Source organism: Paroedura picta, chromosome 13 (assembly GCF_049243985.1).
Source record: "Paroedura picta isolate Pp20150507F chromosome 13, Ppicta_v3.0, whole genome shotgun sequence".
NCBI classification, from domain to species: Eukaryota; Metazoa; Chordata; class Lepidosauria; order Squamata; family Gekkonidae; genus Paroedura; species Paroedura picta.
This window is the reverse complement of record NC_135381.1, coordinates 38,401,321-38,424,770: the sequence shown is the minus strand read 5'-3', so window position 1 is coordinate 38,424,770 and position 23,450 is coordinate 38,401,321. Positions and strand designations below refer to the sequence as shown.

General features: G+C 44.0%; 1 protein-coding gene across 3 annotated transcripts in view; it reads right to left on the bottom strand.

Annotated features, from left to right (window-relative positions):
* Nucleotides 1-348: 348 nt before the first annotated feature.
* The window catches only part of BRWD3 (bromodomain and WD repeat domain containing 3), a 77,468-nt gene continuing 54,366 nt past the window's right edge, over nucleotides 349-23,450 (bottom strand). The window contains exons 32-40 of one of the 3 annotated variants that reach the window (XM_077309010.1): nucleotides 22,019-22,144; nucleotides 21,036-21,111; nucleotides 16,650-16,703; nucleotides 14,912-15,040; nucleotides 13,516-13,668; nucleotides 11,730-11,896; nucleotides 10,817-10,914; nucleotides 9,816-9,974; nucleotides 349-8,299 (exon numbers count right to left, since the gene is read on the bottom strand). In XM_077309010.1, coding sequence (XP_077165125.1) covers nucleotides 7,533-8,299; nucleotides 9,816-9,974; nucleotides 10,817-10,914; nucleotides 11,730-11,896; nucleotides 13,516-13,668; nucleotides 14,912-15,040; nucleotides 16,650-16,703; nucleotides 21,036-21,111; nucleotides 22,019-22,144 — 1,729 coding nt within the window. In that variant the 3' untranslated portion in view covers nucleotides 349-7,532. The remainder of the gene's footprint in view (nucleotides 8,300-9,815; nucleotides 9,975-10,816; nucleotides 10,915-11,729; nucleotides 11,897-13,515; nucleotides 13,669-14,911; nucleotides 15,041-16,649; nucleotides 16,704-21,035; nucleotides 21,112-22,018; nucleotides 22,145-23,450) is intronic. The other 2 variants (XM_077309011.1, XM_077309012.1) reach the window with 2 other exon arrangements.

Below are 23,450 nucleotides of genomic sequence, written 5' to 3'. Positions count from 1 at the left end.
TCAAGGGTCTCTCAGCTTCACCCACCCCACAGGGTGTCTGTTGTGGGGAGAGGAAGGGAAGGCGACTGTAAGCCACTTTGAGCCTCCTTTGGATAGTGAAAAGTGGCATATAAGAACCAAGTCTTCTTCTTAAAGGCTTCCTAGTGGTATCTATTGGGCCACATTGCAAAGCAGGGTACTAGACCAGAGGTTCAACAGGGCTGCTCTGACGTTCCTTTTGTAGGTAGAATATGAATGAAATGCAAAATAAAAATGAAACTACTGGAGGCTTTTGTTGTTTGTTGTTTTTTGTTTTTTTAATTAAGAGAATCCCACAACTGGGAAATGAAACAATCTAAATTACATTAAGCAACTCTCCCCCCCTCCCTCCCAAACAAAACCCCTCTAGAAAAATTGTGTACAAATGTACAATTTTTTTACAATTACAAAAAACTAATAGCTCATTGCATATAAATATTACATTTGGTCTGCCATCCTCAAGTGGCATTAAAAATCCCTGAAGCATTCATTTTAAAGGGACCTGAGAGAGCGGATGTAAAGATATGGACACATAGCATCTTCTGAAGTCAAAACAGAAGCAAGACAATAACAGCTCAAATCTGGGTGTATAAACCTCCCCCTTCCCAATTATTGTTTGGTAGAAGATTTTACATTTTTGAGATAACACAAGACAGATACAGGAGGTTTGGGGCAAATGGTTCGGCCACTCCTTCCAAATTCGAGGGTAACAATCACTATTTCTAAAACCAAATGTTTGCTATTATAGATTATGAATATGCATTAGGTATCCTAGGGTATAGTGGGAAAAATAAGAAAACCAAGAACAACCTTGTTTATAGAAACCTACAACATGAATGAACACAACTTGACTTTAAAGGGGTGGGGATTCAGTGGAAATTTGCCAAACTATGTGAAACAACAAATGTTAGGATTTGAACAGAAAAAAAAATTCAATTAACATATTTGAATACTGACAAGAGTTTCATTCAACCACACTCCAAGCACTCACATTCCCAGTGGGGGTACAGGGTGGGGGATAAACAGACAAGGCAGGAACTGCAATTTAATCAAGACTATTGTTTTTTCCTCTGTAGTATTAATATTGAATGGAATATGCACAGACTTCATAGCTGGTATATGGCAAAATTATTACATGGTTTCCAGTTTGCTTAATATCAGGTTTGACGTACCCACATCCATGCATGGAATATGTATTTATAAGCACCATTTGATAAATACTGTATAGGTTAAGGCCATGACAGCAGAATTCACCATGAAGGATCCCACATGGCTCAAATGAATGACTGTGGGTCCTTAAAAAAGCCAAAGCTATTGCTTGCCTGGAGGCTGGTAGGTGTTTCCTAAATTGCCAAAAATAGATTTCCTGGGTTTTGCTCAGGATGCTACAGTACTGTCATTTGACTACCCCAGAGATCTCAAAAATGCGAGAGTTGGCGGTAGGATGAATACACAGCAGCCCCGCACACTTACGATGTTACGAGCAATTGAGATTCTCCGCATAAAACATCAAAATCATCAAATAAATTAATATGTTTATTGCAATATGATTAAGAACTTCAGGGCTCAAATGATAGCCTCAAAACAGAGCTAAATTATATCATGTCGTCAAACAGGGACCCTGAACGCTTTGGACCATACACGTGGCAGCCAAACATACAAATTAGTGATGCCGGACAGGGAACTAATGAACAATTTCTAAACTTTGGAGCCAGGAGAAATGGCTTCGGAAAACAAAACGATGACAAGGCAGAGATGAAATACAGAGGCCGTTTTCTCAATACTTTTCTGCCCTGGTTGGGTATCTGTATTGAGGATGGTGATCCTGTTATGTGCCTTCCTAACCTGGTCCAGAGAAAGGAAGTTTCGGAAGAAGGGTTCATACTGCATCTGAGATTTCATCTCTCTGGACCAAGATAGGAAGATACACCACAGAAATACCAACTTAATACTCAACCAGGGCAGGGAGTTATTTAGACAAAGGCCTCTATATTTTATCTCCGTCGAGTCATAGGCATTGATCTCAAAGCCATTTCAACCAGATCCAACTTCAAGAATTTTACAATTAGTTCAAAGTCTGGAGACATTATTGTGTATGTTTGACTGAAGACGGCCATTTGGCCAAAGCGTGTATGGTCCAAGGCATTTGTGGTCCCTGCCTGGGAACAGTTTACAATTTAATTGAGGCTATCTTTTGGGTCTATGAATTAGTTTTAATGATTTTGCAATAAATGCATGCTTCCTATAATTGATGATTTGACGTTATTATGTGGCAATCTCCAAATTGCTGAAAATAGATGTCCTCGCATGTCACTGGTTATTGCTGAGGATGCTACAGTACTGTCATTTGTCTGCAGGGACGAGCGGCATGATGAATAAATAGCATCCCCGCACTCTTACGATGCCGCAAGCAATTGAGCCCAATGGAACTACTCTATTTTACTTGTGGCAATGATCACAAAGGCTACATTTTGGATGGTCAGCATGTACAAAGGAACTCTGGCCTCTTTGTGGAATCCTTCAAACCCACTCTGATCTGATGGTTCTGTCACTAGCGAATGAAACCTGGTACAATCTCCTTCTTTCTAAATATCCTGTTCCCTTTGGGAGGTTTGTATTCAAGCACAATTTGGCATCATTTCAGGAAAGGTCATTCCGGTATTGCCAGTTGGAACAGACATTCAAGTCAGCCGCCGAAACAAATCAGAGAATGACACAAGCATTCAAAACTTATCCACTGCCTTTGGGCAAAAGTAGCCAGAAACAGGCACTGCTTGTTTTGAGCTGCTCCCTTTTCTGGTTGGGTTTTTCTTTGGTTGCAAGTGGAACAACTACAAAGTGCAGAAAACTTAAAAGAGTCTGGCCACATCACTGATTTAGCCGAAGTACCAAACCGAATGATCATTCATAACCTTGCTTTAACATACAAAGAACAAGCCATAAAGGTTGAGCCATACACAGACACCACGGTGACTACACATGCAAAGATGAGGTGGGCTTCAAAATGGTGGAATGAACTGTACTCCATTCAGGATGCTGGTGGGAGGAGATTCAAAGGCTGTCATATTTAAAGTGACAGTAAGGATCTTAAGGTTAAAGAAACAGATGTAAGGGCCTATGATTCCTTCGGAGAGACCTCTAGCATCTTCTCAGGTTGAGCAAACCAGTTAACATTTCATATGAAGGATTCCATATGGCTCAAATGGTATTGAGTGACTGTGGGAACATTAAGAAAAGCCAAAGCTATTGCTTCCCTGGAAGCTGGCAGGTGATCTCCAGATTGCCGAAAGCAGATTTCCTCACACGGCACTGTTTATTGCAATATGATTAAGAACTTCAGGGCTCAAATGATAGCCTCAAAACAGAGCTAAATTATATCATGTCGTCAAACAGGGACCCTGAACGCTTTGGACCATACACGTGGCAGCCAAACATACAAATTAGTGATGCCGGACAGTGAACTAATGAACAATTTCTAAACTTTGGAGCCAGGAGAAATGGCTTTGGAAAACAAAACGACGACAAGGCAGAGATGAAATACAGAGGCCGTTTTCTCAATACTTTTCTGCCCTGGTTGGGTATCTGTATTGAGGATGGTGATCCTGTTATGTGCCTTCCTAACCTGGTCCAGAGAAAGGAAGTTTCGGAAGAAGGGTTCATACTGCATCTGAGATTTCATCTCTCTGGACCAAGATAAGATGGTACACCACAGAAATACCAACTTAATACTCAACCAGGGCAGGGAGTGATTTAGACAAAGGCCTCTATATTTTATCTCCGTCAAGTCATAGGCATTGATCTCAAAGCCATTTCAACCAGATCCAGCTTCAAGAATTTTACAATTAGTTCAAAGTCTGGAGACATTATTGTGTATGTTTGACTGTATGTTTGGCCATTTGGCCAAAGCGTGTATGGTCCAAGGCATTTGTGGTCCCTGCCTGGGAACAGTTTACAATTTAATTGAGGCTATCTTTTGGGTCTATGAATTTGTTTTAATCATTTTGCAATAAATGCATGCTTTCTTCCTATAATTGATGATTTTAAGATGTGGCAATCTCCAAATTGTTGAAAATAGATTTCCTCACATGTCACTGGTTTTTGCTCAGGATGCTACACTAATATCATATGACTACCCCAGAGACCTCAAAATTGCGAGAGCTGGCAGTTTGATGAATACAAGCAGCCCCGCATGCTTATGATGTTACAAGCAATTGAGATTCTCCACGTAAAATATCAAAATCATCAAATAAATGAATATGTTTATTGCAATATGATTAAGAACTTCAGGGCTCAAATGATAGCCTCAAAACAGAGCTTAATTATATCATGTCGTCAAACAGGGACCCTGAACGCTTTGGACCATACACGTGGCAGCCAAACATACAAATTAGTGATGCCGGACAGTGAACTAATGAACAATTTCTAAACTTTGGAGCCAGGAGAAATGGCTTTGGAAAACAAAACGACGACAAGGCAGAGATGAAATACAGAGGCCGTTTTCTCAATACTTTTCTGCCCTGGTTGGGTATCTGTATTGAGGATGGTGATCCTGTTATGTGCCTTCCTAACCTGGTCCAGAGAAAAGAAGCTTCAGAAGAAGGGTTCATACTGCATCTGAGATTTCATCTCTCTGGACCAAGATAGGATGGTACACCACAGAAATACCAACTTAATACTCAACCAGGGCAGGGAGTTATTTAGACAAAGGCCTCTATATTTTATCTCCTTCGAGTCATAGACATTGATCTCAAAGCCATTTCAACAAGATCCAACTTCAAGAATTTTACAATTAGTTCAAAGTCTGGAGACATTATTGTGTATGTTTGACTGAAGACGGCCATTTGGCCAAAGCGTGTATGGTCCAAGGCATTTGTGGTCCCTGCCTGGGAACAGTTTACAATTTAATTGAGGCTATCTTTTGGGTCTATGAATTAGTTTTAATCATTTTGCAATAAATGCATGCTTCCTATAATTGATGATTTGATGTTATTATGTGGCAATCCCCAAATTGCTGAAAATAGATTTCCTCAGATGTCACTGGTTTGAAGCCATCGGCCCTTACATCTGAAGTCATAGGCCCGTACATCTGCACTCAGGGGGAATATTAGTTTTCCAATTTGCCAGTGCAAAGCTCGCTCAAACCACCTGCACAGAATGGAGTACCCAGAGGACCAGAAGCTAACACAAAAAGCAAAAAAACAAACAAACCAGAAGCAAAGCTTGGAGTGTGAAATGGAGATGCATTCACTGCAGAACAGGATCTGCTGATTTAATCTTCCAGGCCAAAACTGAGTTCTTTAGATATTACTACATGGCCTTACCTCTATTCAATATTGGACTAAAAAAATTATTCAAATGCAGAGTTGACCTGCTGCATGAAGACAGTCTTTGAGAATGAAAATAAAAGCCAAGAAATGTGATGCAGGGGAATTCTCATTTAAAACAAACTCATAAATAACCTAATGAACAACAAAAACACCTCTCTCTCTCTCATGTGTCTACAAAAGGTCATGCGCAGCACACTCTTTATGGTTGGTGAAGGCTCTGCTGCTAAAGCACCCTTGCTGGCTAATTCGTCATCAGATACAAACACATATCCAGTTAATACTTAAAACCAAAAAAAAGGGATTTGGTCTGCTGTCATTTTCACAATGCATTGTGACTTCTAAATATGAGTGACAAGTTTTGCCGTATTCGAAATGCTGGTGAAATGCATTTATATTTCATTATAAAGGGGGAGTGACAAGAATTCCCAGGAGTCTATCACTCCATCCTGAATACACTGATGATAACGGAAAGCTCAGTAAGCCTGTTAAGATTTCTTCTGTGCTCCAGGATGGCAATTCTTTCGGCAATTTGTTCCCACAACAGGTACAGTGAGGCAGGTGGGCTTGGAACTGAGACATCTACAAAGATCTACAATGTCCTGTTTTTGTCTTTCTGTCTCTTCGTCTCCCCTGTCTCAGGGATCCTGTGCAATTTGGTTTAATGTCAAAAGGTGACTGATGTTTCAATTAAAGTGGTCAAGAAAAGAATGGTTCTTTGACCCCCACCACCACTTCCCTTTTCACATCCTATACATTAACAGACGTTGTTATAACTAAGTGCACCTAATTATTTTAAAATATCGACATTAAACCAAGTGCCAGCATCCCTGTGCAGAAATCCATGGAACTCCTCAAATGTATGGGTTCCTTTCTTCACTGAAAGGGCAGTGTCCAGTTGGCATTGCAAGAGGGAATGGTCACCCTTCATTGATGTGCACTGGAGCTCTCCAGCCAATAATCAATCTGGGTGTCCGCACATTTGATCTTAAGGACTGGGATGTTATTGTCATTCAAAGCACACACTGGAAGCCCCTGTCCTTGTTAACTGGCTCAGTAAAGTTACAAAAAGGTTAACCACCATAGGTCTTAGTTGTAAGGAGATGTTGATCCAACAAGTAAGTGGAGACTTGCAAAGCTAAACTGATGGTACGAACCAAGCGTTGTGAAAAGTGTCATGAGTATAGCACACATGCACATCCACATGCACCTCTCACTGAGTAGCTGTTTTGTAGTGTCGTGAGCAGCTCATAAAACTCACTGTTTTTCCTCAAATAATATGACAGCAAAAATATGAGTCAGGAAATGTCCTAAGGGGAAAAGATGAGCACGAAGAGAAGACATTGCAATACTGAAGCTAAACATCTTACTGGCGATTAATGCTATAAAAATATCCAGGTGGCAGGAAAAAATAGACATAAAGAATTTCTGCATTTGGCACCTTTGCATCTAGATCGTCATCGTTCTCAAGTATTCCTTTTTAAAAATAATGTTAATGCACGTGTTTGACATCTCACATTAAAGGTCTGCTACATATTTACAAGGCACCAACCCTTTTTCTCTCATTTTCTTTTAAAATAGGAAACTACGAACTAATGGGGGGGAAACCTATCAAAACATCTATTTCTGCAGTTCATTTCTGCACCGATTCATGGAGATTTGGCCTGGATAAGATTTAAAATAATCCAGATCCTTCGCACAACAGAGAAACTGTAAACATTTTATAGCTGCCTTAAGGATCGGCGTATTGTGCAAAAGTTATTACAGTGTGTAAGGAATTCATGATGGCAGACAGTGTTTTTTTTAAAAAAAACTCTGTAAGAAGGTGCTGTTTGTATAATACACAGACACACACACACACACAAAAAGATCCCCAAAAACCAAATGGAAAGGAACCAGGAGACTTCATAATCGTATTAAATACGATGGTCCGTTGACAGAATGGACTTATGCCTTATGGAAAAGAAGTTATGGATAAGGCTTCTGTTGGCCAAGGTGATGTGGCAATGAGAAGTCTTCAGACATACAAACAGAAAACACATGAGCAAAGTGGAGAAGCACCACAGAAAAAAAATGTGAGTGGAGTCCCCCTCACACAAAATTTGTTAAGTTGGTATTTGTTTCTGGTAAAATCCCTGCAGTAGGAGGTTATTGATCTTCTAACACTCACTTCTATGGTTTCCCCACTGGTCAATAGTTCCATCCCATGAGATGGCTGACCCTGGCCTTTTCGGTCATTTTCCGTACCCTACCTGACCTGGAAGTACCAAGGTTCAGGGGATCCTCAGTGTGCGCAAAAGTGTCGTTGTCTGAATCGTCATTATATAAAACAGTCCGCCTGCCTTCATTCCTGGTTCTGATTCGAGGAGACCTGCCCAACCGTCCGCCATGCGAGGTCTCTCCGTAGCGTGCATCGAAAAGGTTCTCAAACTCGTCATCAGCGAGACGTCGCCTCTTGGGTCTGCAAGCCGCTCTGGAGGCTCCTCTCCCTCGTCCTCTTCTTCCTCCCCGTCCACCTCGCCTTCCTCGGCTACAGCCTCGTCCTCCCCTACTGCCTCGCCCTCCTCTGCTCAACCTGCCCCACCGGCCCCATCTTCCTCTTCTCCCTGTTCCTCGGCCTTGCCAATTTCTTTGCCCACTGGAGACGCTCCGTTGAAGTCTCCTCCTTGGTTTCACTTGTAGGGACTTGCTGTAGTCGTGGTCTCCATCTACGTAGTCCTGATCTGATCTACTGCTTGAGTCGGAGTCTGAATCAGAGCCACACTGGCTCTCAGAACTCAAGCTGGATCCTGAATCTCCACCTTCTGAGGAGGATAGACCTGGTTCTTCCTTCTGGTCTCTCCTCTCATCCTTCCTTGTGGGCTCATCCTCTTCAGGTGCACTTGAGAGCTTCCTCTTGACTGCTGTCCGCGGCTCCCTCCCATTCCCATTTGCGAGGGGATTGTCGGAAGGCTGATCTATAGAGATCAAATATATACCCATATTATACATATAATACATGGATTTTCACTAGCACTACAGCATGCTTAAGCCTCAAGCTGTCAATGGAAATGTTTCGTCCTACTTGGAAAAGATCTGCTAATCGAACTAATACATTTCTTAGTTGTGAGCTGCTGTTGCCAGCATGTCCTCTATGGCAGTGGCCCCCAACCTTTTTATCACCGGGGACCGGTCAACGCTTGATAATTTTACTGAGGCCCGGGGGGGGGTAGTCTTTTGCCGAGGGACGTCACTGCCGCCACCTGAGCCCCTGCTCCACTTGCTTTCCCTCCAGCACCCATGACTTCCTGCCACCCACTGGGGGGCGCTGCCAGCAGCAGCTGCGCAGTGCCACACCAAGGGGGAGCCCCAGCCATGGCTGCTGCTAGAGAGCACCAAAGGTGAACCGGTGGCAGAGTGGCAGGGCAGCCCTCCAGGCATCAGCCGGGGAGGAGGACAAGGAGGAGCCACGGCCCGGTACCGACTGATCTACAGACTGGTCCCAGTCCCCGGACCGGGGGTTGGGGACCACTGCTCTATGGTGATGGTTCAACCCAAACAGAATGCAAGCCACTACGAGCACAAAGAATTAACAGCAGTTGAGGAATACATATTTGCGCGCTTTGTTGACTTTCCATGCAGTTCCACATTTTTTTCCATTAAAATATTTAGGCTTTCTCTTATAGTTAAGCTAAACCTGATTAGCATTGTAACTAAATGTTGTATGTGTTTTATATTTTTACATTGGAAATGTTGCTGGTTGTTAACTGCATTAAATTGATTGATTGATAAACTGATTAAGCTAAACTTCCAAATAGGCAATTGAAAATAATAATTGCAATAGTCAAGGGCAGCCAGTGACTAGACAAAGCTTAGTAAAGCTGCCAATGAATCCAGCTGCAATAAAGACATTCAGAATTAACAATTAGGGTTGCCAGGCCCCTCCTAGCCACAGGCAGAGGATGGGTGAGGGGGGGCAGGCTGGACAGATTGGTAAGCTCATAAAGATTTAGGGATGGAATCTGCGGAGGACAGGAACCTCAGGGTACTACAATGTCAAAGAGTCCACCCTCCACGGCATACATTTTATCCAGGGGAACTGATCAGTGTGGAAATGTGCTGCAATTCCAAGGGATCCCCAGGTCTCACCTGGAGGCTGGCATTCCAAGGAAAAACAGCTAGCATAAAAACGATGGAAACCAACTGAGCAACAAACAAGCACCAGCACAAGCTACTGTGTAATCCAACTGAACCTAAGGTCAGGGAAGAAAGCACGCACCCCTTCCAGCTAAATATACATAAAGTCCAACCGTCATAAACAAACAAATAACCTGGGGAAATAATATTTCCACCTGTTGCTTAAAGTTTTCACCAAACTTGGTACCATATGAATTTCGGGCAGAGAGAACAAAGGTTCGCTATTTACTGAAATCCTCATCACATAAAAGGAGAAAAGGAAGCTTTAAAAAAAAAGAAGAAGAAAAAGCTTCCTACCTTGTTTGGCAAGAGTGGACTTATTTCTGATTAGCCTGTTTTTGCCCAGCTCGGTGTTATTTCCGCTGCGATTCTGCTGGCTTAAACCAGATGTGCATGGTTGGTTGTCCATCTCTTCAGCAGCAGCTGAGCCCGGCAGTTCTTCAGTAGTATCTGAAACTTTGAACACAATAAACTCAATCGTGATGGAAGCTGAGGAACAGGAAAGCCCAAAGGATGTTGCCTTACACCAGGGGTAGTCAAACTGCGTCCCTCCAGATGTCCATGGACTACAATTCCCAGAAGCCCTGCCAGCATTCGCTGGCAGGGGCTTCTGGGAATTGTAGTCCATGGACATCTGGAGGGCCGCAGTTTGACTACCCCTGCCTTACACCAACTGAGCCTGACCACTGGTCCTTCTGGGCACAGCTCCGCTTGTTCTAGCCAGCAACAGCTCTTCAGAATCTCAAGTAAAAGTCGTCTACCGAAGAACTTTTATTTTTAAGAGAAGCTTCTCTAATGAATAGTCCCAAGAATATAATTCGCAGTTAACATTGCTGGACCTCCTTCTCCACCCCCTTTAATAGTAGGGGGTAGGAATGGGATTTTTCTGCCATGTTGGGAGTATTTTAAAGTCTTTTGAATGGGAGTTTTAATGGGGCTTTAAGACATTGTGACCCGCCACAAGCCGTTTAGGGAGTGGCAGGAAATAAATCTAATAATAATAATAATAATAATATTAAGCATAAGGGTGGAAAAATGGAAGCGACCAGTTCCCTAATTTGTAGCTGAATCCATTAAGGTAGGAGACAAAAGGCCACAGACCCCCTCCGGAGCTCCCGAGGACCCTGGACTCCTGGTTGGGAACCCCTGCCCTAGTGGGTGAAGGGCAGATCATGGTTTTAGGATGATCAAAACAAGAGATTGAGCTGGGACCCATGGCTAGCTTTGGTCAACTGGTGATACCTACAGAAATTGGACCGCTTGTACAAAAAGACAACAGCTTCTAGAATTTCACTTACCCCGAGATGAAATTGAGGAATCAGTCCTCGTTAAAGGCAGCAAGGTATTCAGGGTGGCTTTAGGCTGCATCTTCAGTTGTTTTTGTTTTCTTTTGGGGCTGAAGATATGAAGAATGTATTAATTGTTCACAAAGAATTGTCCAATTTACCTATATTAGCGGTTTAATCTAAGGAGCTTAACAACAATTGGAGAGGGAGGTGAGTAGTGCCTAGATAAATGAATTAATACGTAGGCTGGGCAACTGCAGGAAGGACAGTTTTGACTGTAATTTCTCAGGGGCAACATTATGCAGATCGGGTTCCGTGCACAGGGGCCAGGTCTTCTGCCGTGATATATGGTCAAACTAGTGGTAAGACCGGTACCGGTCCCCAGGCCTATGGTAAAGCTATGGCAAATCTAGACACCATCCTAAAAAGCAGAGACATCACCCTGCCAACAAAAGTGCGTCTAGTCAAGGCTATGGTCTTCCCAGTTGCGAAAGCTGGACCATAAGGAAGGTCAAGCATCAAGGAACTGAGGCTTTTGAACTCTGGTGCTGGAGAAGACTCTTGCGAGTCCCTTGGACTGCAAGGCGAACAAACCGGTCAGTCCTAGAGGAGATCAGCCCTGACTGCTCCTTAGAAGGCCAGATCCTGAAGATGAAACTCAAATACTTTGGCCACCTCATGAGAAGGAAGGACTCCCTGGAGAAGACCCTAATGCTGGGAGCGATTGAGGGCAAAAGAAGAAGGGGACGACAGAGAATGAGGTGGCTGGATGGAGTCACTGAAGCAGTCAGTGCAAACTTAAATGGACTCCGGGGAATGGTAGAGGACAGGAAGGCCTGGAGGATCATTGTCCATGGGGTCACGATGGGTCGGACACAACTTCACACCTAACAACAACAACAGTGGTAAGAGCTGCCATTGTTACCTGGCCACCCTGCTGCTTGAAGAGCTGCTGCTGCTTTGCAGTCGTTTTCGGTATTGTGGCCCCACCCTTCTCCTCTTCTGACTCAGCACTGAGGTCTTGTACTCCGAAATGATGTTTTTAATGTGATTTTCAAATAAGGCTGATAATCGGAGTGTCATGCTATAGATCTGGGAGGGGGGGGGAGAAGCAAGGTTTCTCAATCCAAACGTTGCTCTACATTCGTAGCAATCCATTGAGCAAACTAAATCTCTGTGAATTTAACAAGTAACTGGGGATCCTGGAGAACTGAAGAACACCCATTCACCATTGAACCTGATATGGAGAAGAGGGGTCGGCCAAGCCAGTGCCTCAGATGAGGAAGAGAACAGCTCCCCTGTGCATCCAAAGAGACACAACTTTCAGGGCAGGAAAGGGGGAGAATTGTATTCCTGTTAAAAATCCCAAGGATGGATCTCTAAACTACAAGGTGTAAAAGACTACACAAAAGGCATGTTGCTTCAGTATGCTTAAGGTATTTAGAAGTCTCGGATAACATCTGCTAAATGTGGAAACTGTAACTCTTCCTCAGTTAATGGCAGCCATGCCTAATGGCAACTGTACACCGAACAGGTACTGGGAGACATAGTGACCCTCAAGTACACAGCTACGTTTTAAAGTAAAGCTCTGATATGTTAACAATATTAAAATCAAACAAAGAAAATTACATAATACCTGGTTACCATGGAGGGGGAAAAGGACTCTGTGCAAAATATTGTCGTGTGCATGCCATTTTCAGAACATTAATTCATTAAAATGGGGGGGGGGGAACAATGTTTGTAATTTACATATAATATATAGAGATCACTACATGTTCTGTCCTGTGATCAGGCCTCCCGCTCGCTTCTTCTGCCCTCCCTTCCTCTTCTGACTCTTCCTAATATCCAACATTTTGGTTGGCCATAAACTTTTATCGATCCCAAGAATCTTGGCTGATGCAACTGTGATTAATCTGTAGTTCTATAAATGTTAACTTGTTTTATATTGTGGTATATATTGGTTTTACTGAGCTTTAAGATTCTGTAAACTGCCCCGAAATGGTAGGTCCAAGAGGATCGGTATATAAGTCCCTAAATCCTTATCCATGGTTCCTCTATCCATGATTCCTCTATATATTTGTGAAACAGCCTGGGGGGTGGAATGTGTCCGGCTGTCCAAGTTGGAATAGGGCCCTGATTGGCCCTGCCCCTACAGCTCCCGCCCTCCCTCCCTGGACGCTAGCCACATTCCTCTAAGCCATGCCAGAGACAGAGAGAGACACACAGAGCCCTGCCAGACCAAAGATTCCCTCCTATAGCTCCTGCTGCGAGGGAGGCACAAAGAGACACAGAGAGAGTGTGCTGACCAGCCCTGCTTCCCTCCTAAGAACGAGCCCTAATTACCTGTTATGGCTCCTGCTGCGAGGCACATGGAGATACACGCAGCGAGAGGGAAAGAGAGAGAGAGAAAGACAGAGAGAGATCTGCACCTCCTGGTGTCCCCTGGGTCCTAGTGCCCATTGCATTCCTGCTTGCAATGGCCTTTCTTGCTAGTAAATAAATAAACATAGTCTTGGTTTATGTTACATGTGTGAATACACAAATGTATGTTTTCAAGTTTTATGAGAATAAAGCAATTTACTGAGAAACAAAGAGGGTTTTATAGGACTTAAATTTTGTACTGAAATTAAGGAATATCTCACACTCTGCCATATCCAGACATCAATTGTTCCTTTGCCCATGTCAGCTTATTGCTATACACTGCATCTTACCCGCGACTTCTTATTCGGAGTGTATGCTTTGGAATTGCAGAATATCAGCCTAACGTCTTTGTAGAATTCAAGGGGGTTTTGGTAATTCCCCGCTTCCAAAGTCTCCTTCACAGTGCTGAAGTCCATTGGTGTATCTACGATGTCTCGGTAGTCCTAAGAACATCAGTGAATGCACATTCATTGGATAATCCATTGGGCAAGGAAGAACATTGCCCCCCTGGGGGGTTTGAAGGAGTCATCATCACCCTCCATCCCCCAATGCTCTTGTTCGGGTAGGGGAGAGTGGTATTTTCCGCCATGTTGGGTATTTTTATAGTCTTTTAAGGGGGGGTTTAATGGGGGATTTTAAGACTATTGTTACCCACCACGAGCCTGTAGGGAGTGGCGGGAAATAAATCGAATAATAATAATAATAATAATGCCCAAAACAGAAGAGCATTGGTTAAGTAAACACTGAGTGACCCCGAATCGACCTGTTTTCCATAATCCCTTGTCTACAAAATCCCATTATGTTAACTGTGAATAAATGTAATGCTTCACAAACATCCAAAAAGAAAGCAAGCTAAGAGATAGGCTGTGAAGAATGTCCCAAGTCAAAAGGTTCACCAGTGGAGACGTACCAGATGCTTCTCCACATGTCCACGTGGCACAAGAAATTATCTTTTGACTGCATATACTGATCCTATATTTTTGTGCCTGTGGAAGCTACTGTGACAAGCGTTGGAGTAATACCACTTTCCAGGTGAAGACCAATAGCTGACTTGGTGCTTGACAAAAACTTGGTAACCCAAAGGTGTCTCAAAGCGACTTACAGTCACCTTCCCTTTCCTCCCCCCCACAACAGACACCCTGTGAGGGAGGGGAGGCTGAGAGAGCCCTGATGGCACTTAACATACGCATGCATAACTGGCCATGCAGATAAAACTTTCCAATCACATTTCAGATCAGGGATCGGGTAGGGCTGGTGTATTCTCCGACTGCTTTATGCAGGCACAGAATCTAGCAACGGAGGCAGAATTCAAAATGCCAAAATCTTTTTTCAAGAGTCAAATGCTTTTAGAGTGCAAATACAAGACTGGTAGTATGTGCCTAGTGAAATACCAGGCCCAGAGGCATTTGTGATGATAGGTAGGATGAGTAAGCACAGGGGTTAGTTTCAAAAGAATCAGCATCAAGTGCATAATGGTCGGCTCTATGCCGGCAGCAAACACAGCTCGCTACGTAGGCTCAAGTTTTAAGGCTGATCCTGCGTTGAGCAGGGGGTTGGACTAGATGGCCTGTATGGCCCCTTCCAACTCTATGATTCTATGATTCTAAGTCCCTCATTTCAGGTTCCTGTGCAGTTTTCTGCCTCCCCCTCTTGTATTAAACAATAATATTTTTCTAAATCACTTACAGGATAGGAAAGGAGATCAACAGGCTGTCGAAATGGCTCAGAGTCTTCGCATTCATAAATCAGGCTTAATAATTGTTTGCATTGATCTTTCCATGCATCAGCACACATTGTGGGGGATTGCCTTTTTACCTGCCGGTTTGAAAAGGGAGAAATATCACCATTCTGCCATTAAAAAATTTTTTTTTCCCTCTATAAGATCGTTTAGTGGTCACGTAATTGGGGATTAAACCTCTTAGAACAGTGGTTCTCAAAGTTCCTAATGTCGTGACCCTTTAATACATTTCCTCATAAAATTAGGCAAGTGTTCTTTCACAGAAATTAAACTTAAACTGACCAATGGCGTGAAGATTGGGTTTTTTCCGGGGTTTCCCAGTTCAGTTCCGCCACTTGTCCCACCATGCCGATCTCGCTCTTTTCCGTTGCTCCAGACAGACAAACACTCTCTCTCGATCTCTATCATCCCACCCCCCAGCCTGTGAAAGGGTCGTTCGACCCCCAAAGGGGTCCCAACCCCCAGGTTGAGAACTACTGTCTTAGGATCTAGAAACTGTCTTTATTCTTCATCTTGGTCCCAACATAACACATTCTATAACAGTTGCACACATCTGGCCTAACCTTATGTGAGCAGCCTTCAAAATACTATCAGAGTTATGAGGAGGGTGGCCGTCATCTGGCTGGTTCATTCTCCCATCTAGCTTAATAACTAGATGGCAAGTATTAGCACATCAGTGGCCAGAGGTTCTTCTGACTAGGGCAGGGAATTTTTGGACTGCCTGCTTGCTGCTTAAGATCTGGGCTGAGTTTCTGCTTCCCTCCCTGTAGCAGATATTAAAGTGGCCAGAGTTACAAGCTGAAGCCAGTGGCTTTTATTGTGCCGATCCCCGCAGATTCAATTCTCAATTAAGACACAGATTACTGCATTCATGGGTTCTCTCTCTGTTTATCGAAACTGAATTTGCCAGAAATCTGTTTAAACTAACTTTGCCGGAAGCTGCTTTGTATCCCCGCAGGAAGAAAAGGCTTAATAAATTAATTAAAATTAAAATACAAAAGATCCACATGTACTGACAATGCCTGTCTCAGCATTGGTCTGTACACGGTACTCCAGCCCTATTGCCAGTGCCAACACAAACAGGTCCCTAGGACAGACTCTCCGCATCAAGGGAAGGTAACTAGTGGGTACTTCATTCTGCCATTAAATTAAAAAGTAAATAGTGCATAAGGCAGTGGTCCCCAACCTTTTTATCACTGGGGACCGGTCAACGCTTGACAATTTCACTGTGGCCTGGGGGGGGGGATAGTCTTTTGCCGTGGAACGTCACGACCGCCTGAGCCCTTGCTCCACTTGCTTTCCCGCCGGCACCCCTGACTTCCCCCTGCCCACTGGGGGGCGCTGCCAGCAGCAGCAGCGCAGTGCCATGCCAAGGGGGAGCCCCAGCCATGGTAGCTGCTGGAGAGCACCCAAGGTGAGCCGGCAGCAGAGTGGCAGGGCAGCCCCCAAGGCAGCAGCCGGGGAGGGGGACGAGGAGGAGCCGTGGCCCGGTACCGACTGATCTACGGACCGGTACCGGTCTCCAGACCAGGGGTTGGGGACAGCTGGCATAGAGCTACACTACAACAAAAACCGTCCATGTCTCCATAAACACGGGGGCTTTCAGGACCAAAATCGTCCAGTTACAGCTTGAGCTCCTGAATCTTATTTAAGAAGATTGTATAGATGATGATTACGGCCACTCACAGCTCTTTTGCCAGTGGATGTTCCTGGACCATCTGAGTCGGGGTATACTGCCACCTAAAGGAAAGCTTAGTTACTACATGCAAAAAGTTGTTCTTAGGAACAAGAACGTTATGGATAACAAAAAGCAATTCCCTGCAATAACAGGAACTGAGAGAACTTTATGTTCCTCATTAGTTTCGTGCCAGCTTGGTGGAGTGGTTAACGGTGGCTGCTTCTGATCTGGTGAGGCGGGGTTGGAGTCCCCCTCCCCGTCACATGCAGCCAGTTGGGTGATCTTGGGCTTATCACAGTCCGGATAGTGCTGTTCTGACCCAGCAGTCCTGTCAGAGCTCTCTCAGCCCCCCCCCCCACCTCACACGGCGTCTGTTGTGGGGAAAGGAAGGGAATGCGATTGTAAGCCGCTTTGAGACTCCTTCTGGTAGAGAAAAGCCCCATCTAAAAACCAACACTTTTTCTTCTTCCTAGTTTAGAGTATTTATATTTCCCTCTAAATTTGGTTATTTTCTTTGTAATAAAGTGTGGGGAAAGGCGACCAAGTAAAGTTAATGATTTCCATGTTGTTCTTAACTATGCCATTGCTAGGCAGATCAGTGGCTGGAGTCAGGATAAGGCGGAAGGACCATTCCAAACTCCAAGCAGCTTTTCTAGGCTCTTGAGCTATGAGGTGCAGTTTGCTTAGGATTGCACTGCAACAGATGGTACTGTAATAACCATTATGCAGAGGCCTGATGTTGAGGCCAAGAGACAGAGAACGCTGTAATGTCTGACCGAAAACGGTGTGAAATTCTGGCTGCATTTATACTTAACCAAACCCATAATTCTTTGCAAGTAGTCTTTTTACTGAGTGATAAGGATGCCGACATCACTTATATTATGGCTAAATTTCTGTCCTCAGTTTTTAAACTTAAACTGTCCGATGTATCTTGACTATCTTTGTATAGCCGCCTAATCTGCTTTATGCCAATAAATGTATTGTATTGTAAAAGTAGTCTTTACCACACCCCACCAATAATTCCGCCCTCTTTATATAGATCTGTTACCTAAGGTTTCTTGGTTCACAAGGCACTATATTTTTGTGACATCCAAATCAAGCAAACCCACAAGCCACCTTGCGTACATACATACTAGCATTAACCTACAGCCTTGAATCCTGTGCAAAAGAACAAACCAACATCTGTTGTGTCACAAAGCCATGTAAATGTGTTTGAAAAGTGGGGGGCATTCCACTTTCCCTTTACTGAAAGTCCCTCCCCAGATGCATCCCCTCCTCCCTGCCCCATCGTAGCCTCTATCAGGGCTATGTGCCAGATGCACAGTGTTGGCCACTGGGCTCCACTGCACGATGGGGAACTCACATCGACTCACAGAGGGCACCACACTTAATCTTGACTTTTGTGAGGGTGGCTCTGTTGAAAAGGAGCCAGCAGCTGGGCATGGGTGAGGCATATAGTGGCTGCTGCTGGGCTTGGTCCTAACGAACCCTCCCTCAAAAGCCCAAACAGTCTTCTCCCTGCCTTTTACGAGCAGAAAGCACAGTTTCAACTGGGAGTAACTGTTGTGGTTACTTAGCAACAGTCAAAGAAGGAAGTTAATTATTTAAGCTACAAGTGCTATTTGGGGTAGGGGGTTAACTCACCCCTTGTATGTGCATGTGTGCTTTAAAAATTCAGATTTCTTTGCAAATCTGAGGTTTTTCTCAGGCTGGCAGAAAGATCTGCCTTGTCTTTTCAGGGTTCCGATCTCTGGATTTAAGTATCCGCAAACAGAGTAGGTACACTGATCCGACAACAGCATATAGCCTTTTCTAGAACTCTTGCTCCGCCTGGATGTTCAGTTCAGAGAACAAAAGGTGGCACAGCAGAAGCAAAATTAATATGTCCCCAATATTGTGGCCAAGACCAAAGCCTGTAGTTATCGCATTAAAATGGAAAAAATGAATGTTCTGCATAGGATCAGCTTAGAAGTTGCTGGGTGCAAAACAGGTTTTTAAGTTGCACAAAATTGCTGGGATGCAAAAGAGGGGGAAAGGGGCTAAGCAAGTCCCTTCTATGGATATGAGAGACAGTGGCTAGTCAAAGCTCAGGAACCCCAAGCCTTCACTATCTGATATGGATGTAAGGGGAGGAAAGCGAGAAGGGAGGCAAAAAGCAAAGGACAAGAGCCATGCTTTTCTAGGGGAAGGGTAATCTCAGCTCTTCAATAAGTGAACGCAAGCCTTTTGAGACCTACAGCCCACCCTGAGCTGAGCAACAAAGGAAGTGCATGCACACACACACAAACACACAAATTAGCCAAACAACTTCATTTCCTCTAATCCAACCACTAATACCTAAAAGGCAAGCTGGACAGGCAACAACTCGCCTCTTAAAGCAGAGGCTGCTGGGAGTGGTTGTAAGACACAGCATCTTTCAACGTGCTGATGACTTTTCGGTGTAATGTCAGCATGCCAGAGAATGCCGTGTCTTGTACCTGCTCTCTCCCACCTGGACTCTCCCCTGAACAAGCAGACCTCAACTCATCCCCCCCCCCCTCAGCTGCTCTGAAGAAAAGCACTGCCAAACAGGAGGAGGAGTTGACAGCAGCTGAGACAGGGCACAAAGATTAAGTGGCAGCGGCTAAAGGGGAGAAATGCTGGCCAGCCTCTCTTTCATTCCCCTCAGTCAGTCATGGAGGCCTCATGGCAGTTGAGCACGAAAAACTAGTAGGGTTTTCAAGGCAAGAGACTAAAAGAGTTGGTTCTTAGATGCCGCTTTTCCCTACCCGAAGGAGTCTCAAGAGCCTCTTGTGGTGCAGCGTGGTAAGGCAGCAATATGCTGTCTGAAGCTGTCTGCCCATGAGACTAGGAGTTCGATCCCAGCAGCCGGCTCAAGGTTGACTCAGCCTTCCATCCTCCCGAGGTCGGTAAAATGAGTACCCAGCTTGCTGGGGGGGTAAACGGTCATGACTGGGGAAGGCACTGGCAAACCACCCTGTATGGAGTCTGCCATGAAAACGCTGGAGGGCGTCACCCCAAGGGTCAGACATGACTCGGTGCTTGCACAGGGGATACCTTTACCTTTTTAAGGAGTCTCAAAGCGGCTTACAGTCGCCTTCCCTTTCCTCTCCCCACAACGGACACCCTGTGAGGGAGGGGAGGCTGAGAGAGCCCTGATACTACTTCTCAATCAGAACAGCTCTATCAGGAGCCTCAAAGGGGCTTCCAGTCGCCTTCCCTTCCTCTCCCCACCAGAGACACCCTGTGAGGTAGGTGAGGCTGAGAGAGCCCTGATATTCCTGCTTGGTCCGAACAGCTTTATCAGTGCTGTGGCGATCCCAAGGTCACCCAGATGGCTGCATGTGGGGGAGCGCAGAATCGTACCCGGCTCACCGGATTAGAAGTCCGTGCTCCTAACCACTACACCAAGCTGTACACATCATCAGTAACCAAGGCAAACAACTCTTCGGATTCCCAACATCAAAGGGAACCCTTGCTCTCTTGCATTAACTCTGGCCTATTCCACTTCACTCTGCATTATGCATGATGTGGAGCTGGCTGATGTATCCCAGCCATCCAGCAATCAGTTCATTCATCCAGCAATCAGCTTTCATTCAGAGAGGAGAAAAGAGAAAGGGGCTAGCTGGGAAATAAGCAGATAGGTAAATGGCTACAAAGAGCCATAAAAATGCAGCAGCTTGTTTTGAAAGGCATATGCAAATAGCACACCACAAAGGAAATGGAAGCGAACTGGGACTCACTGACACACCTTCAAAGTACTGTATAGCTCTCTGAGATGCACATTGATGCCCACTATGTATCACAGCTATCAATGGTCTAACACATTAAGATTTTACGCATGTCTGTAGATGGCTCTTTCATAAAACAACATGTAGAGGAAATTTTTAAACCCTTGACATTAAGGCTGAGACACCTGGCTTTTATCTGCTAACACCCTCATAACTGAAAGAGCCTGGATACACTGAAAGCTCGCCAGGTGTCCTTGGTCTGTCATGCATGCCCTTCCTAACCTGCTTAACCATATTGTTGTGATGATAAAATAAGGGGGAGGAGAATAATGTAAGCCACTCTGGAAACCCACTAAGGAATAGAGTGGGGTATAAATGAAATAAATAAATACATAGAATTTGGTTTTTCCTCCACAGTTTATAACTACGTGTAAACATGGCAGGTCAATAAAAACTGGGATAGGCAGAAGAATACTGAGCACAGTGCAAAAATATGACAGAATATGATTTCTTGAGATGCTCAGAATTTGGAAAAGCAAGGCACTAGTCCTTGCAGCTTCTTTTGAACAAAATACCCAAAAAAATAGACAGCATTTTGCTCATCAGTGTTCTACATAACAGCCTGGTTGTCCCCCAGTTCCAAGTAACTCTCCAGACTCTTACCTCCTCTCCCTCTGTGCTGCTCAAATCTCCCTTCACTCTGTTGTAGATCTCCAGAATATTTGTAGAGCTCTGATCCCTGAAAAACAAAAACAACACCAAATATACTAAGGGCTCCAGCAGGCATGGCCCAGGCTAGCCCAACTGCATCCGATCTTGGAAGCTAAGCCGGTTCAACCCTGGTTAGTGTTTGAATGGGAGACCACAGAGGAATTGCAGGGTTCCTACTGCAAGGAGGGCAATGACAAAACACGTCTTTTAGCCTCTTGCCTTGACAAGCCTACTGGGTCAACATGAGACAAGGGGGCAACTTCACAGCACTTTACATACACACCAAAAGGTACCACAAAGTGTTTGTATCTTCCTGGTGTGGTGAAGGTGAAGGTGAAGAAGAAGAAGAAGAAGAAGAAGAAGAAGGGAGGAGTTGGTTCTTATAAGCAGCTTTTCTCTACCTGAAGGAGGCTCAAAGCGGCTTACAGTCACCTTCGCTTTCCTCTCCCCACAACAGACACCCTATGGGGTGGGTGAGGCCGAGAGAGCCATGATATTCTTGCTTGGTCAGAACAGCTCTAATTGTGCTGTGGTGAGCCCAAGGTCACCCAGCTGGCTGCATGTAGGGAATTGGGGAATCAAACCCGGCCTGCCAGATTAGGAGTCTACAGTCCTAACCACTATATCAAACTGGCTCTCTGCAGTCTTGGGGTGGGGTACTAAACTCCTTAACGTTTTTTATCAAAAAGTCCTGCCAAACGATGGATTAATAAGAAGGTGCACCTGGGTGCACATGATAAGGTTCTGAATGATCTATTCTTGGTCTACTGCATAAAGAGGAGGTGAAAGAGGAAATCATCTCATAACATAAAGCCTGCATGCACCATGCATGCCTCTACATTCACAGACATGATAACACTTCAGGAAAAGCTTTCTGAGGGAATTCTCCCAGAGCAGTAAGAAGGTCAGCATGGGGGAAGAAACAGGCTGCTCACCCGATGTAGTGGAGCAAGGCATCTGTAACAATTTTGGCGGCTTTCACTATAGGACTGTTGGGCTCGTTGAAAGTCCTAGCATTATGTTCGATGTACCGCACCTCCCACATCAATGCTGATATTCGCCTGGGGGGGGGGAATCAAGTTCATAAGTAAGGAGGTCTATGTTGAGAAAGTGTGCATACACAGTGACATTTTAAAGCAATAAAAAGCTTCCATGAAATCAAAATTGGAGAAAAAGCTTGTTCTCAGCCTGGCTGCTGGTGATCCTTTTAAAAATCAGGAGATTCAGGCACTGAACCTGGGCTCATACAAATGCAAAACAAATGCAAAACCTACCCAGCCCTTAGCTTTGCTTAAATCATGACAAAGTTACCTGGCTTAATTCTATATAAATATGAGTCCTGATTAACTCTTATTGCTAATACATTACACTGTGATATACGACCTCCTTTTGTAATCAGATGTTTTACCACTCTGCCTCTTACATGTCTCTTTCCCCCTGGTTCTTAAAGTCAAATGAAAAAAGAATCATTTAAATCTCTTTGGAAAGAGACAAAGCCTCAAATCTTACATGTCTCTTTCCCCCTGGTTCTTATAGTCAAATAAAAAAAGAATCATTTAAATCTCTTTGGAAAGAGACAAAGCCTCAAATCTTACATGTCTCTTTCCCCCTGGTTCTTATAGTCAAATGAAAAAAGAATCATTTAAATCTCTTTGGAAAGAGACAAAGCCTCAAATCTTACATGTCTCTTTCCCCCTGGTTCTTATAGTCAAATGAAAAAAGAATCATTTAAATCTCTTTGGAAAGAGACAAAGCCTCAAATCTTACATGTCTCTTTCCCCCTGGTTCTTATAGTCAAATAAAAAAAGAATCATTTAAATCTCTTTGGAAAGAGACAAAGCCTCAAATCTTACATGTCTCTTTCCCCCTGGTTCTTATAGTCAAATGAAAAAAGAATCATTTAAATCTCTTTGGAAAGAGACAAAGCCTCAAATCTTACATGTCTCTTTCCCCCTGGTTCTTATAGTCAAATGAAAAAAGAATCATTTAAATCTCTTTGGAAAGAGACAAAGCCTCAAATCTTACATGTCTCTTTTCCCCTGGTTCCTATAGTCAAATGAAAAAAGAATCATTTAGCTCTCTTTGGAAAGAGACAAAGCCCCAAATCCAGGCTTGTTTCACCAGTTTTAGGAATGATTCTCAGATGCATCCACAAGACTGTAACCAAGATTATTAGAGTGGAACCGAACAGGAAATTTTTGTTATAATCAGAACTAGAAACTAACATGAAAGACCTTATAAAAAGGTGAAGCATTGAACACACAGCGGAAGTATTATGCTTGTTTTCTTTCTATCTATCTATCTATCTATCTATCTATCTATCTATCTATCTATCTATCTATCTATCTATCTATCTATCTGGATTTT